This window comes from Arachis ipaensis, chromosome B8 (assembly GCF_059453495.1).
Source record: "Arachis ipaensis isolate K30076 ecotype BB chromosome B8, ASM5945349v1, whole genome shotgun sequence".
Taxonomy (NCBI): Eukaryota; Viridiplantae; Streptophyta; class Magnoliopsida; order Fabales; family Fabaceae; genus Arachis; species Arachis ipaensis.
Window position 1 is genome coordinate 105,478,894 of NC_142443.1, and position 14,172 is coordinate 105,493,065.

At 33.6% G+C, this 14,172-nt stretch overlaps 1 protein-coding gene across 4 annotated transcripts; it reads right to left on the minus strand.

The window, feature by feature from the left end:
• Positions 1–657: 657 nt before the first annotated feature.
• Positions 658–12,407, minus strand: ALDH5F1 (aldehyde dehydrogenase 5F1). Of its 4 annotated transcripts, none has more exons than XM_016314704.3 (20): positions 12,159–12,407; positions 10,913–11,026; positions 10,559–10,658; positions 9,653–9,701; positions 8,962–9,049; positions 8,345–8,455; positions 8,084–8,146; positions 7,600–7,710; positions 7,092–7,157; positions 6,932–7,009; positions 6,738–6,815; positions 6,291–6,357; positions 4,936–5,021; positions 4,760–4,792; positions 4,621–4,653; positions 2,882–2,982; positions 2,293–2,378; positions 2,015–2,121; positions 1,843–1,920; positions 658–915 (listed from the first exon to the last, which is right to left on the minus strand). In XM_016314704.3, exons 1-20 carry the CDS (start codon positions 12,288–12,290, stop codon positions 877–879), a joined length of 1,620 nt encoding a protein of 539 aa, XP_016170190.1. In that variant the 5' UTR covers positions 12,291–12,407; the 3' UTR covers positions 658–876. The 4 variants fall into 4 exon arrangements, with proteins under 4 accessions (XP_016170190.1, XP_016170192.1, XP_016170191.1 ...); XM_016314706.3 differs by lacking the exon at positions 12,159–12,407 and adding an exon at positions 11,193–11,495; XM_016314705.3 differs by lacking the exon at positions 12,159–12,407 and adding an exon at positions 11,310–11,491.
• Between the last annotated feature and the right edge of the window lie 1,765 nt (positions 12,408–14,172).

The window sequence follows — 14,172 nt, forward strand, 5'->3', positions numbered from 1 at the left end:
AAAATTCAAATCCCCCACACTTATTTAATCAAACAAGTAACCACTTGACTAACTCAAATTGGTTAAAATAAATGTATTTTTTTACTAAATTTATAAATAGCATATGTATCGTATGTGATAAAATATTTTTAGTGAACCTTTTCTTAACTAAAAAATATAATCTTCGGTCCAATAAAATTCTAATTTAACTTCCTAAACCACCAATATTGACTTCTTTAACCAACAATTAACCAAATTCTAAACATTAAAGACTAAATTCTAAACTCTAACTATTAATTCTTGAATTCTAATAATATAGAAATAAAATAATTTAAAATATTGACTAATATTAATAAAAAATCCTAAACCTCTTAACATTTCTCATCATGAGTGATATTGCTACTTTTGTTTTTGATAATATCACTCCACACAATTTTTTTATTGTATATTTACATGAATTTGTTGAAAAAAAAAAGGTTATGTTATCAATAAAAATGACAATATCTATTCCCATTATAATACTGTACCAGAAAAGATATTCCTGGGAGTTGGATTCTTACGAACAATATTCTTATAAATTTAAAAGGAAAAAAAATTGCCAACCACCGAACCACGTGCCCCCAGACCTACTTGTAATATTCTAAAAGACATTAGGTAAAGAGACGGGAAAGACAAGAATGACGCCAAAGAAAATGAAGATTTACCAACCCAAATGTCCTTTCCAAGCCTGCACTTATTGAGTTATTTATACAGAACAACTATGCAGTTAGTTACACGCATTTACTGTAATAAAGAAATTACACGGTAAACCCTCCTTCAAAACCTCAAATCCACTTGAACTGCCGCTGAGCGCGGCTAAAGACCACAGCATTTATCTTGACAGTTGCCCGTTATAGTTTATTCTTTCTTCATGTTTCCCAGGCACACATACTTGATCTGGAGAAGTAGCAAGGAAAAATTTCAACTTCATACATAGGAGTAATAGTTTAGACTTTACCACATTCAGTAGAATTTCAATTGTTTTGATTCATGAAGCACTAACATCACAAGACGTAAATTCATCCATGTTTAACAAGGGTCTAATATCAGCACCAATTACAACACTCTTTAGGTTCTGAAAGCAGCAATAGGAATATAAGAAAATTAAAGTTTAAGGACTAATGGGTTTGTTCTTTCATTTTCATTATCAACTTGTATGTTTAATACTAATTACAAAAACACCATACTGTTTTATGCTTATAAAACAACAATGACAATTTTATTATTATTATTATTATTATTAACATATTTCATTCATAAAATTTTGAAAACATGTAACAAGATACAATATAGCACTTAATATTAAAAGGTAAAATATGCTTTTTGCCCCTAACGTCAAAAATACTTCTAACGTTTAATTTCATTCGATTTTATCCCTAACGTTTTCTATTTGCATCAAAATCACTCCCAAGCCTTAATTCCATCTAAAATGTTAGGGATAAAATTGAAAACGTCCAAGGGTAGTTTTGAAACAAATCGAAAACGTTAATGACAAATTTGAATGAACTTAAATGTTAGGGGTATTTTTGATAAAAGAATCGCAAACACCAGGGACAAAAAAATATACTTTACTCATTAATATTTAATAGTAACTGCCCACCACCACACTAAAATTCATTCTTAAGTATGCCTTTTCTTGCCTCGTTTATATTTGTTATGTATTTATTTGTTTTAATTAAACCACAATTGAAACTTACTTTTCCAAACTTTAGAGGACATCAATGATTTAAGTATAATCAATTGTTATAAACTATGTAGCAATTTCATTTTCAAAAAGTCAAATGATTGCAAATGAGAATACTGGAACTTTAAATTTATAGTTACCTCCAAATATTCATCCATCCCATACTTTGAGCCTTCTCTTCCAAGCCCCGACTGTTTAAAACCACCAAATGGTGCCACCTGCTTCAACAAATACACATAGGTAAAATTCATTAGTAGAACAACAATGTATACAATCACCATATAATCTCATTCAATAAGGAATGAGATGCACCTCAGTTGAGATTACTCCTTCATTAACACCAACAAGTCCATATTCGAGAGCCTCGGCAACACGCCATGAGCGTTGGATACTGTTTGTAAACACATATGAACCCAAACCTTCATATGTGCAGAAAAGTTCCATGTTCAAAAAATTGTCAATGTTGAATCAATAACCAGATATAGGAAAATGTAGCAGACGTAACAGTAAAAGTGGGAATAAGTAAACAAATCAATAAAATCCTTCCAGGAAGTAGAAAGAACCAAACTGAAAAATGAAACTGCACGAACCTGCATTTGTGTCATTGGCAATTCGGATAGCATCCTCTTCGGTTTTGAACCTCAAAAGGGGTGCAACAGGTCCAAACACTTCCTCTCTGATGTATGAAAAAATCATTTGGTTGATTTGACAAGTACACAGTTGAACAAAAATTTCAATAAAATCCCAGCTGATTGATACATAACAAATCATAGCTATGGGCTCCAGATGTTAATATTAATTAGTCCCAAAATTTTTGAATGAAAAAAGAATTTTATTGAGATAATGATCGGAAATATACAGTGTAAAAACCGAAAAACAAAGGAGGACAAGAGATCCTCTTCACACAAATAAGAGAGCATGCACGCATACACACAAAATGAAGAAAAGCATTCCAATCACTTGATATATCTGAGACTCAGGAAATTTTCTCCAAAAAGTATAAAGCAAATAGAAATGGAACACCTACAAAATTTGCTTTTTTGAAAGTATGTTATTGAGGGTACTATAACTAGTCCAAAAGTTCATTAAAACATTTAAATCAGTTTCTAGTCATAACACAGTATATCACATTAATTAGCAGCAAGTTAGAATCACTATATAGCATCTCTAAATGCTTACCTTGATATGCGCATATCACTGTTGACATCACCGACAACTGTTGGTTCATAAAAGGTAAATCCAAGGCTATGTCTTTTACCCCCAAGCATTACCTTTGCCCCCTGAAGATAAAAATGAATTGAATAATCAGAGCTATTATATTTTGTAATCTCAAAGACATGTCCATTTTGGTATCTTTTCCAAACACTAAAGATACATGTACACTTGAATACAAAAACTAAAGGAAAAGTATATTTTTTGTCCTTAATATCTTTCAAAAGTTTCAAAAATATCTCTAACGTTTCATTTGATTTAATTTTGGTCCTAAAGTTTGAATTAAGTTTTAATTTTACCTTCACTATTCTCTAACTCTCACCACTACCCCACCCCACCCCACCCCAAATGCAGCCACTGCCACCTCACCCTACCCCACACCACCTGTAGCCACCACCACCTCACCTTACCCCACACAACTGTAGCCACCGCCACCTCACCCATCCCCCCCCCCCCCAAAAAAAAAAACCCTAACTACATTCTCTGCCTCTGACTTGACACCGTCAAACTCCTTGCTACTGTCATTGTCGCACCTCCACCCTTGTTCTCGAATTGCAGTCGCAGTTGTTGCTTAATCACTCCCTCTCACTTTGCTTAATCACCCGTGTCCTTGCACTCCTAGCCATCGCCTCACTTCCTCACTGGTAGTCGCCACCATTGCAGTCATCACCTCCACCCACTCACCTCCTTTCATTGGCTAGTCGTCTCCCTCTCCACCACTGGTTTCAGCTTCAAAATCATAAAGGGTTTGAAGTATGCTTCTTCTTGTCAGATTGGAGGTGATGGGTTTAGGATTAAAGGGTAAAATTGGTCAAAAACTTTTGATTAAATATTGACCACAAAATATTAACCATAACGATAGAATTGAAACTTATTTCAAATATTAGAGACAAAATTAAATCAAATTAAAAGTTAGGCGCATTTTTGAAACTTTTCAAAAACATTAAAGACAAATGTATACTTTATTAACAAATAAATAATAAAAATTGGCTCTTTCTATTCTGTATACTTATGTGGCCAAAAAGGCTTTAGGAGATGCCACAGCCACTAATAAGGAACACAATGTAAATGTATTTTCTGAAACTGGTTTCTGATATAACGCAATGGAATTATCTTATTAAGGTAGCAAACTCTACAATCAAGATATAACTTTCCTAATAACTTGAATTGAGGGAACGTGAATAGATTTGTTATATATTGAACGTGTTCCTTCATACAAGAGACCTTAAAAATTAAGCTTGGAATGCATAAGCCATGTTTATTATTTGCTTAAATTGGACCTTTTTTTCAGGGTTGGGACAGTATGTACTCTACTTTAGAATGTTTGGTTACGAAAGCTTTAAGACATGTAATACCATGTCTGGAACCAATTCAGGCTTAAGCTATTAAGTAGAGACGTAAATGACTTCATTACATCATCACTAATGTTTTGATGATGTTGCACAAGCATAGATCACAATAGCAAAAAAGTAAACAGAAAACATTCAAGTGGCATAAAATGGCCTTATGGCAGATAAAATGTTCAGTTATATATATAATTCATGAACAAAATAACCCATAGGGGATTTCAGGTGGCATAGCATGGTTGATAGTTAACAGTAGCGTTTATTTAACTTTCTCATCTTTATTATGTTAAAAGAATGTTCGAATAGATTGGGGAATTAAGTAGAGAGAATCAAACTTGAGGAATAGCACAAATGACAAACCTTTGATGTAGCATCTTGAAGCAAGGTCTCAACCTGTAAGGAAAATAACAAAGCACGCCATGAGGGACAGAACTCCTGAGTTAGAGGAGAAATCCAGAAACAATGCATAAAAGATGCTGAAACACTAAAAGAAACACACCTTTTCAACTGCAGCTTCATTGATCAAAGGGCCCTGTTTAGAGATGGATAATTTGGTTACGTCATGATGCAGAAATATAACCATATGGCATGAATACTCCAAAAGTCTAAACTAGAAAAGATTACATATAAATGGAAAGCAAGAAAGTAAATATCCAGAAAATGAATAATAACTACCTGAACAACATCTTCACCAAAACCATCCCCAACTTTCATATTCCGAACAGCATCAATCAAAGCCTTTGCAAATTTATCATATATACCTTCGCAGAGAAATTTCACTAAATAAGGTAAAGCAATAAATTTTGAGCAAAATAACATGCCTAGATGCACATTTGCAGAGTGATTTGAGTTAGAAACAGCCAATCAATAGGAGTACACTAACAGTACTAATAAGAGGAAGTTTCCATATAGGAATGTATGCGCAGCTTCTTTCTAGTCCATATATACTGTTCTCTTTTTTTTTTTTTAAGACAATTTTTTCCCCTTTTTCGGTGATAAAAGTGGATGCATTATTAACCAGAACAGAAGGATATTACAAACTGTTACATACCCAAGTAAGAATGAAGAAAGAATAGAAGCTTCCAATCCTAAAGGGAAGCAAATTTCTCTTCTGCCCTTACATTACACAAGAAGGAAGAGAGTGGAGGGTAGAATAGGAAAGACTAGGGAAGAGAATATTCATGTAACTGATTTGCCACATGGCACTGTTAGTGGGGAAAACGTGAATGAGGGTCAGGAGGGATGATTCTAACAGATTTTGATGATTGGAACGAGGAGAGTATAAGTAGCAGCAAAATAGGGAGAGAGAGGTAGACTTTTGGAAAGACAATAAGGCTAGGCTAGGAGAGTAAGGCCAGCTCTTACCATCACAGCCTTTATCTTTTCTTTCTTGTATTACCTTTCATCTATATCAGTAAACTGAGTGAGATTATCTTGATTCACTCTTCCACTCTGTTTTGCTGTTTTGTTCCATGTTAGGTACCAGTTGTTACACAAATACTACAGAGGACAAGAAATCTTCAATACAAAGTAGGAATGAATGAAAATCAAAAGAGCAATGCTTTTCAATCTGTCCGTAAATCTGAGAGACATCCCTCTGAAAGGATCAGGTGTCTTGCACCAAATAACAAACAAGAAGCCTACGCACTGCAATCAGACATTAATCAAAACAACACAATATTCCACGTCCAAGTTATGAGATCAAAACTTAGAATAAGAAAGGTTACAAATGCTCTGCCTGAATCTCGTAAAGAAATCTAATGTCATCTATATGAGATATACATGGTACTTTCTAGTATGTATGAGACATTATCAAGACTTCGTCAAGTTGGAAGAAGAAACTTAAAGCAAGTATTTTGGAGACACCAAAGTATTTGATATCCAACAAGAAGACATAAACTCAAAATCATGAACACATGTCAACTGAAGAGTTAAGAGGTGGCACATCAGACAAACAATTATAATGTTGATATTGACAATACTATTATTTTAATCTAACCTTCTTGAACAGACTATTATTTTAATCTAACCTTCTTGCACAAGAATTCTGTTCGCACACACACATGTTTGTCCACTATTGCGGTACTTTGCTGCAAGCTGCAATAAAAAGAAGTTGGAAAAAAAATAAAAGTTAAAGAAAAATAAAAGAAAAAAAATGTTGAGCTCACTAATATCTTCATAACAGAAAGAGGTGGGACCAAAGAAGGCCAACCCTCAATTTTCAAGTTAGCAGATACAACTACAAATGAGAGCACTGCTGTTACACTTCTGCACTTCAAATATTTTCCTAGATTATTTTTTAGTCAACATAGAGAATTCAAGAATTATCCAGTACTGTTAGAGTTATTACTTTAATGTCTCAGGATCAGGCACTACATACAGTCCTTGTTGCCAGATCAGACACATCATATCTATACAAATAACAGCTTAAACAAAATCATCATTTTAACCAACATGTATTTCATCCTTTAACTTACAGTTCCTTTAACTGCAATATCAATGTCAGCGTCATCAAAAATTATGCATGGTGCATTGCCACCAAGTTCCAGAGATACCTAAAAGTTTAAGAGAATAAATAAATAAATATTATATCAGGTTGGGTAGAAACCCATTTGAATAAAATTTTCTAGATCTTTTATATGAAAAAATTCTTCTGAACATCTTAGCGTACTTTTTTTACTGTCTCAGCAGAACCTGCCATCAATTTCTTTCCAACAGCTGTTGAGCCTGTGAATGTGATTTTGCGTACCTAAATAAGGTTGAAAAGTTCATTCAGCTGATCAATTATACCTGTAACATAATATGTTTGTAAAATCTCATGCTGACAGAACCTGAGGACTTGCAAGTAAAGCATCCCCAATTTCAGGAGCATTTCCCATAACCACATTCACAGCACCCTACATCATTAATCACAATCATTAGAATGATATAATATGAGCAGAGTAAACAAAATTTATGGGGGAAATTAATGATGACTATGGCCATAAAAGGAAGCCAAATTTGCATTTCTCTTCTGCAGACCTACTTCAAGTATGTATTGAAATGGAACTCAAAATATCACAATAGAGTTAAGTACAGTAAGGAGATTTGAAGAAATATGCAGGGAAACTACAATAATCTCACATCTTCAAATAATACTTTTTACTAAAGTAGATTTGGTACCAAATTATCCTGATAAACTTCAAACAAATATCACTAGTATATTTGGCATGCATCCAAAGTAATTTTACATAAATTTTATACAAATTTACCACCTATCCAAAGGGAAAATTATAGAGCCAATTAGCCAAATACACAATTAAAATTTATACACCAAGTAAAGTAGGTATAAGAAACTACCGGAGGTATTCCAGCTTGAATAGCAAGTTCGGCTGCAGCTAATGCAGTGAGAGGTGTAAGTTCAGAGGGCTTTATGACCACTGTACATCCACATGCAAGAGCTGGACCAACCTGAAAAAAGATAAATACAGATATGGCAAAATGGATGTTATTCACTTCCTTAAATCACTCAAAAGTTAAAATGGTCAAACTCTTATCTATATAGACTCTAGGGTGTATATCTTGCTTTTTGGTTTCATTTTCAATCAATACTTTTCTCTTAGAATTAACAAAAGGGCATCTTCTTATTTTGTTTTTTTGCCATTCAAATTTTTGTGAAGGAAATGGCGTAAACAAATTTCCTATTACAAGTATTTTCTTAAAAGATCTTTGGCAAAGAAAAACACGAGACCAAGAGGATATCTCTATAATTATGAACAGAACAACAGAAATGAAAAAAAAAAAAAGAAAACAAAATACCCTCTAAAGATTCAACTCGACATACCTTCCGTGTGATCATAGCCAGGGGGAAGTTCCATGGTGTGATTGCACCTACAACACCGACAGGCTGCAAATCGCAGAAAAAATAAATAAATAAAATAAAGCCATGTCATTAATATGCAAACAGTCTCTGAATATTTAAAAGACAGCAAAGTCTTTTCCTGAACTTCCAATATGAAAGTCAATTAAAAAAGGAAAATTGCCAACATTACACCATTCATATACATTAAATTTGCATTAAATCGCAATCATTTTTCAGGTTTACCTGCTTTAGAACAAATAACCGTCGATCAGACATAGGAGCAGGAATTATATCCCCATATATGCGTTTAGCCTCCTCAGCTGAAAATTCAATAAAGCCAGCCCCATAGTTTACCTACAAAACAACAAACTTTTTAACACATAGACCAAATAAATAAGCCCATTATGCATCTCTAGGAGCCAAAAGTACTTTTGTTCATACTTTTTTTAGAGAATACTTCCAACGATTTTAATGCTTCTCCAAAAAAGAACCAGAAAATTTGTACGCAGATTGCGAACTAATTATCCCAAAAGTAAAAGCAGTATAACAGAGAGAGCAGCAGCACGAATTTCAAATATACATTTCACACTATCTTCAAAATAGTACTTCCATTTTACCATATCCAAACAGTTTAACAAAATAGAAGATCAATTACATTCAAATGCAAAATATTTTTCTACTTCTAGCTTTACTTCTACTTCTAATTCTACATTTAAATCCGTACTTCTCCTGAAATATTAAGAAAAGGAATCATTGAAATTCAACTTAGGAAAAAGAGAAATAAGGAAACAAAATAGCAATTCAAAAATTACACAATGACTAAATTCCAAGAAAATAACAAAAAATTGTCTACCCTGTACCTCACCCATAGCCTCCTTAAGAGGCTTCCCTTGCTCCAAGGTCATAAGTTGAGCAAGCTCTTCTTTATGAGCCATTAGTAAATCATACCTTAAAAGAATTAAGGAGAAAATTTCAGAAAACCGTAGAAGTTATCAAGACAGAGTTACTACTCAGAAAACTTCCATCATGATGTAAACAATGCAATGGATGAAGCCAAATGCAAGCTTCATTCATGTCAATAATTAGTATAATTTTAACAAAGATAGTGCAATGATGATTTGAAGTATCATCCATATTGAGGTATATATGAGCATACATATGCACACAGGAACTACTTCCCTTTTCTATATTATCTGCATTTGCAAGGGCACCTAATGCTGTCAGTTCTTGGGCCTAATAAGAGTTCTATATAACATTAGCGACTACAAGATGATTAATATAAATATCAATAAGCTAAAACTGTTAAGTGCAGAAACTCTATGAATTGATACCGCAACACAGTGCTAAAAAAATAATGTTTATTCATCGATAAAATGACTAAATCAAATTACATCAACAACGCGTAAATGGTCTCAAAGCTTAAAACAAACATACATATATATATATATATATATATATATATATATATATATATATATATATATATATCAGTGTCCAAGTTGAATATGTTCATAAAAGCATGTTCTTGATATTAATAGAGAAAAACTATACCATTTCCTCAAAAGTTTGCTTCTCTCAGCAGCAGTGGTTTTGCTCCATGCTACACAGAAAAATTTAGTAACTAAATGTGAATTTTTTAGATAAAGGAACTTTATTAGAAAGGGAGAGAAAAAAATGCTAGAGTATAATATATTGTCCAGGAGAAGGGTTCCACACTGGAAAAAAAACGGGAAACCCTACATTACTAATCTTTCTATGCTCTTATGTTCCTTTGTACCTTCTTTGAAGCAAATATTTGGGGGAAACAGCCACCTTATCTAACCTAACCCCATTGTAAATCTCATAAAGGCCTTAGTTAGAAGTGTCAACCTAGTGACATCTCGACAACAAAAAATTGCATTTAGACATCCGAAGAAAACCTCCATTAGACTTGTCTTATCCTTGATGGATCTTGGCTTCCTAAAGAACTAAAATTCATAGTCATTATAATATTGTCAATAATCCAAAGTATACCAGCAACAGAAAAGAATACTGAATACTAGTTAGTTCATCATTTTCACCAACTATGATTTAAAACATCAGCAAAGGGAACTTTGAAGAGGAAAAAAGCATTGAGTTAGATGATAGACAACATAAACTACATTTATAATCAACATTGACCAAAATGTTCTTATCAATAATAACAAGAGATATTAATCTAGATAGGCCAGCAAGCTCTTGTTAAAGAATAAATAAAGAATGATCATTTACTTGTCCCAAACTTGTTACTATCATTTAACATAACAATCTCAAAGGGATATATTTTTGGAAAAATTAGCATTAGGTTGGACAAGAAACATCAGTTCCTAACCTCTTTGATAACCTTGCACAATCTTAAGTAAAGACATATATTCTGCACCTTGTTACAACATTATATTAGTTCTATTTGACAACTTTGCACAATCTCAAGTATCATACATCTATATGCATCATATGCTGAAGCAATCGCATCATTTGTCTCTTTTCCGCCCATGCATGCGACATCTGCTATAGATTCACCTGTTGCTGGATTATAAACCTGCCACAGCATTCAATATATGATATTCTTATACAATACCACTATCAAAATAAAGGAACTTAGAGTTAGACAAGAGAAAGAGTATTAAATTGCAGCCTTAGATTGTGATAAAAAATAAGAATTGACAAAATAAAAAGAAAGTGCATGTTGCTCCACCTCCCTTTACTTTGACAATTAGAGGCCTTCAAACATAAAAAAAGAGAAATAGATAAGGGGAAAAACTAAAATAAAATAACAGCAGCTATACCATTTACCTTTATGGTTTTCCCATCGTAGGAATCACTCCATTTACCTCCAATTAGACCCTGAGTTTTCAACAAACCAGAGCTGTTAAGCTGGGAAGCGATGCTCCTAGCATCCATGCTTATCTGTCATTGGAAAACTTACTCAGGCACCAAACTATGAAAAATCTATGCACACACACATCTGCCATTGGAAAACTCTTACTCTGGCACCAAAATACAAAAAATCCATACGTGAAAAAAAAAACAAATCCTAAAATATAATACACAATAATAAGTGAACAATAGACACCTATTTGGGATTCAAAGATGCAACTTCCAACTTTTGGTCCTTCCGTAATGAATCCATCAAAACAACCCTTCAATAACACTGACATAAAATTCATCTAAAAAATTGATACCAAATTACCATTTTAATGCATTTATTATCCAAGGACCACAGTCATCACACTATTTTGGAGGACCAAGTTCAAACTTCAAAGTAATAATTTTTGGGGGGGCGGGGGCGGATCTGCACAATCCAATTCAAGCTTATCACCCTTCCTATAAACAGCTTTTCAGTTTTCATTTTTAATCAGAGTCCCATTCAATAAAAGACTATCAAGAAAAACAAACCAACTAAAAGCATTAATAATAATAATAATAATAAGAGAAAAAGACAAATAGGTCCCTAACTTTTTGTCCCGCGGACATTTTCGTCCTGACTATTGAAAAATACTTTTAAGTCCCTGACCTTCACAAAACTTGGACGGACCAGTCCCTCTGTCCAAATACCTCCGTCAGGGACTGATCCGTCCAAATGTCTCCGTCAGGGACTGATTCGTCCAAGTTTTGTGAAAGTAAGGGACTTAAAAGTATTTTTCATTGGTCAGAGACGAAAATGTCCGCGGGACAAAGGGTCATAGACCTATTTGTCCTCTCTAATAATAATAATAATAATAATAATATTTGATGTATCTTTGAAAAAATGATTTATTTATAAATAAAAAAAATTATAAATTTTTATAACTAATAATATATTTTGGCCTGATATATAAATAAAAGAAATAAGAATTAACATTTTTAAAAAAAATTAAATTATTTAGTTGTTTCAAAAAAAAATTTAACTTTTGAATAAATTTTAATTTCTAACCTTCCAAATAAGCTCAAAATATAAATAAGGATAATAAAAGAAAGTAAAGCGCACAGACACACAATAAAAAGGGTAACATTACACGTTGAAAAATGGTTCAAGCAATTGGGGGAAAAGGGGAGTTACCTTTCGAGTGAGGGGAGGAGCTGAATGCTGCATGTGAATAGGAGGGAGAAGATGGGAAGAACGACGGAGAAGCTTCGATGATGATCGGAGTGCCATGGTCCGAAGGTTCACTGCTGCGAACGAAACCGCCATTAGTTATTGCTTCAGTGCCAATCGTCACTCTTTCAGTCCACTGCCCAAATTGCACAACAAGTGCTCGCCTCATTGCTTGCTATATAATAATTCTAGCGCAGGGACCCGTGTTTCGCAGGGTTTTATATTTTTATAAATTAAATAAATATAATAATTACTAAAATAAATAATTTAAAAAATATTTATCGAAATAAATACTCTTCTCTTATTTCGTTTACAGTCTAAAGGAAATAATTTTGTATGTATTTTATAAAAAAATTAGTAGTATTTTTTTAAAAAATAAAAGATAGCTCAATTGGCTCACATAAACTGCAAAAAAGTTTAGTTGTAATTTAATTATTGAAGACTTTAAGTCACTAAAAATTCAAAGAGTACCATTATAAATTATTTTATATTTTTTATTTGTAGAATTATGAATTGATAGTCAAAATCGTCCTTGAAAGATACATCGATCTCCATATGAGTCCCCAAATGATAAAGTTAATCAAAATGGTCCCCGAAAGATGACGAACATGACCACATTAGTCCTTCCGTCATCTCGTCCGTTGAGCTGTCTAACGTTGGGTGACGTGGTCCGTTAAGTGCCTGGGTGGCTGACGCCTACGTGGATGTTGGGGTTGCTGATAAGGTAAGTTCGTTTAAAGAAATCAAATCAGTTCCTTGGATGATGAACCCTAATCCTAAATACGATGATAAAATAAGTCGCGGTCTAGAATCATATAGCCACACAGTTGGCTAGATGCTAGAATTGTTGGGTCGCTGGGAGGATGGAGATAGGAAATGGAGGTCGTAGTGGTGGTGTATCTCTTCGGTCGCACGACAATAATGGTTCCAATGCTTCAATGCGAATGAGGAAGAAGACTCACGAGGAAGCATGTTTCTGCGAGTTGAAGACTATGATAAAAAAATCTGGGATAGCAGAGAACCCAGATAGATTATTCTATGCATGTCCAAGGTACCGGGTAAGTTGTGTTGAAAAAGTTGAAGTTTTTCCATCTTGTTCTGTGTTATTGGGTGTCATCATTGTTTTCTTCTCTGATTTATCAATTTGCAAAAGGACAGTCACTATAATTACTTTAAGTGGGTTGATGATGATGACTATGAAGCAGTGGTTGAAGGTGGTGCAAAGAAAGATTCTAGAACTGAATTGCAGGTTGAAAGTGAGTATGATGAATGGAGGGTGAAGGTGGCATGGAGATTGGATAGCTTGGAAGCTGAAGTTAGATCTTTGAAACTGCTAATAATTTTTATGTTTATGATAGTTGTGATTAATGTGATCCTTTGTTGTTTGATATGTATTTCCAAGTAAACATAATCCTGTTGAAATGTAATGGTGTATCGATTTGGATGGATTGAATGAGAATAGATGTTTGATTAGTGCTGTTTAAGATTAACTCCAAACTCTCAATTACTGGCATTGTAGAATATTGTAAACTAATCAATATCACTGTTGCTATAAGATTAAGCTATAAACAGGATAAGTAATCAAAGTAAGTAGTCATAGCATTGTGCTGCCATTCAAGGCTAATTGTTACATTGTCTAGAAAATTAATACCACAACAAAGTCATAAGGTATCCAATCCTAAAAATGAAGGTTACACCAAAAGAGAAGGGCATATACAACTTTTAGATTACAATAACCACTAGGGATGGCAATACCACCCGAACCCGCGGGTACCCACCCTGTCCCTACCCGCTCGAGGCGGGTAATTACCCGCCTCGCACCGGGCGGGTTTTTAGCGGGGCGGGTTCTTGAGAGGGGCGGAGCGGGGTCGGGTTTAGGTAATACCCGCCCCGCTATATATAATATATATGATTTTAATATATAATATGTATAATAATATTGTATCATATTTAAATTTTTTACTTTAATTTATGTTAT

Bases quoted from the DNA above. Each gene is read 5' to 3' on its own strand.
- ALDH5F1 (XM_016314704.3), bottom strand. From the start codon at position 12,290: ATGGCGGTTTCGTTCGCAGCAGTGAACCTTCGGACCATGGCACTCCGA. The intron at 6,816-6,931 runs GTACGCTAAGAT...TTAAACTTTTAG, and splicing joins CTGCTGAGACAGTAAAAAAA to GTATCTCTGGAACTTGGTGG. The intron at 2,122-2,292 runs GTTCGTGCAGTT...GCACATATGAAG, and splicing joins TGCCAATGACACAAATGCAG to GTTTGGGTTCATATGTGTTT.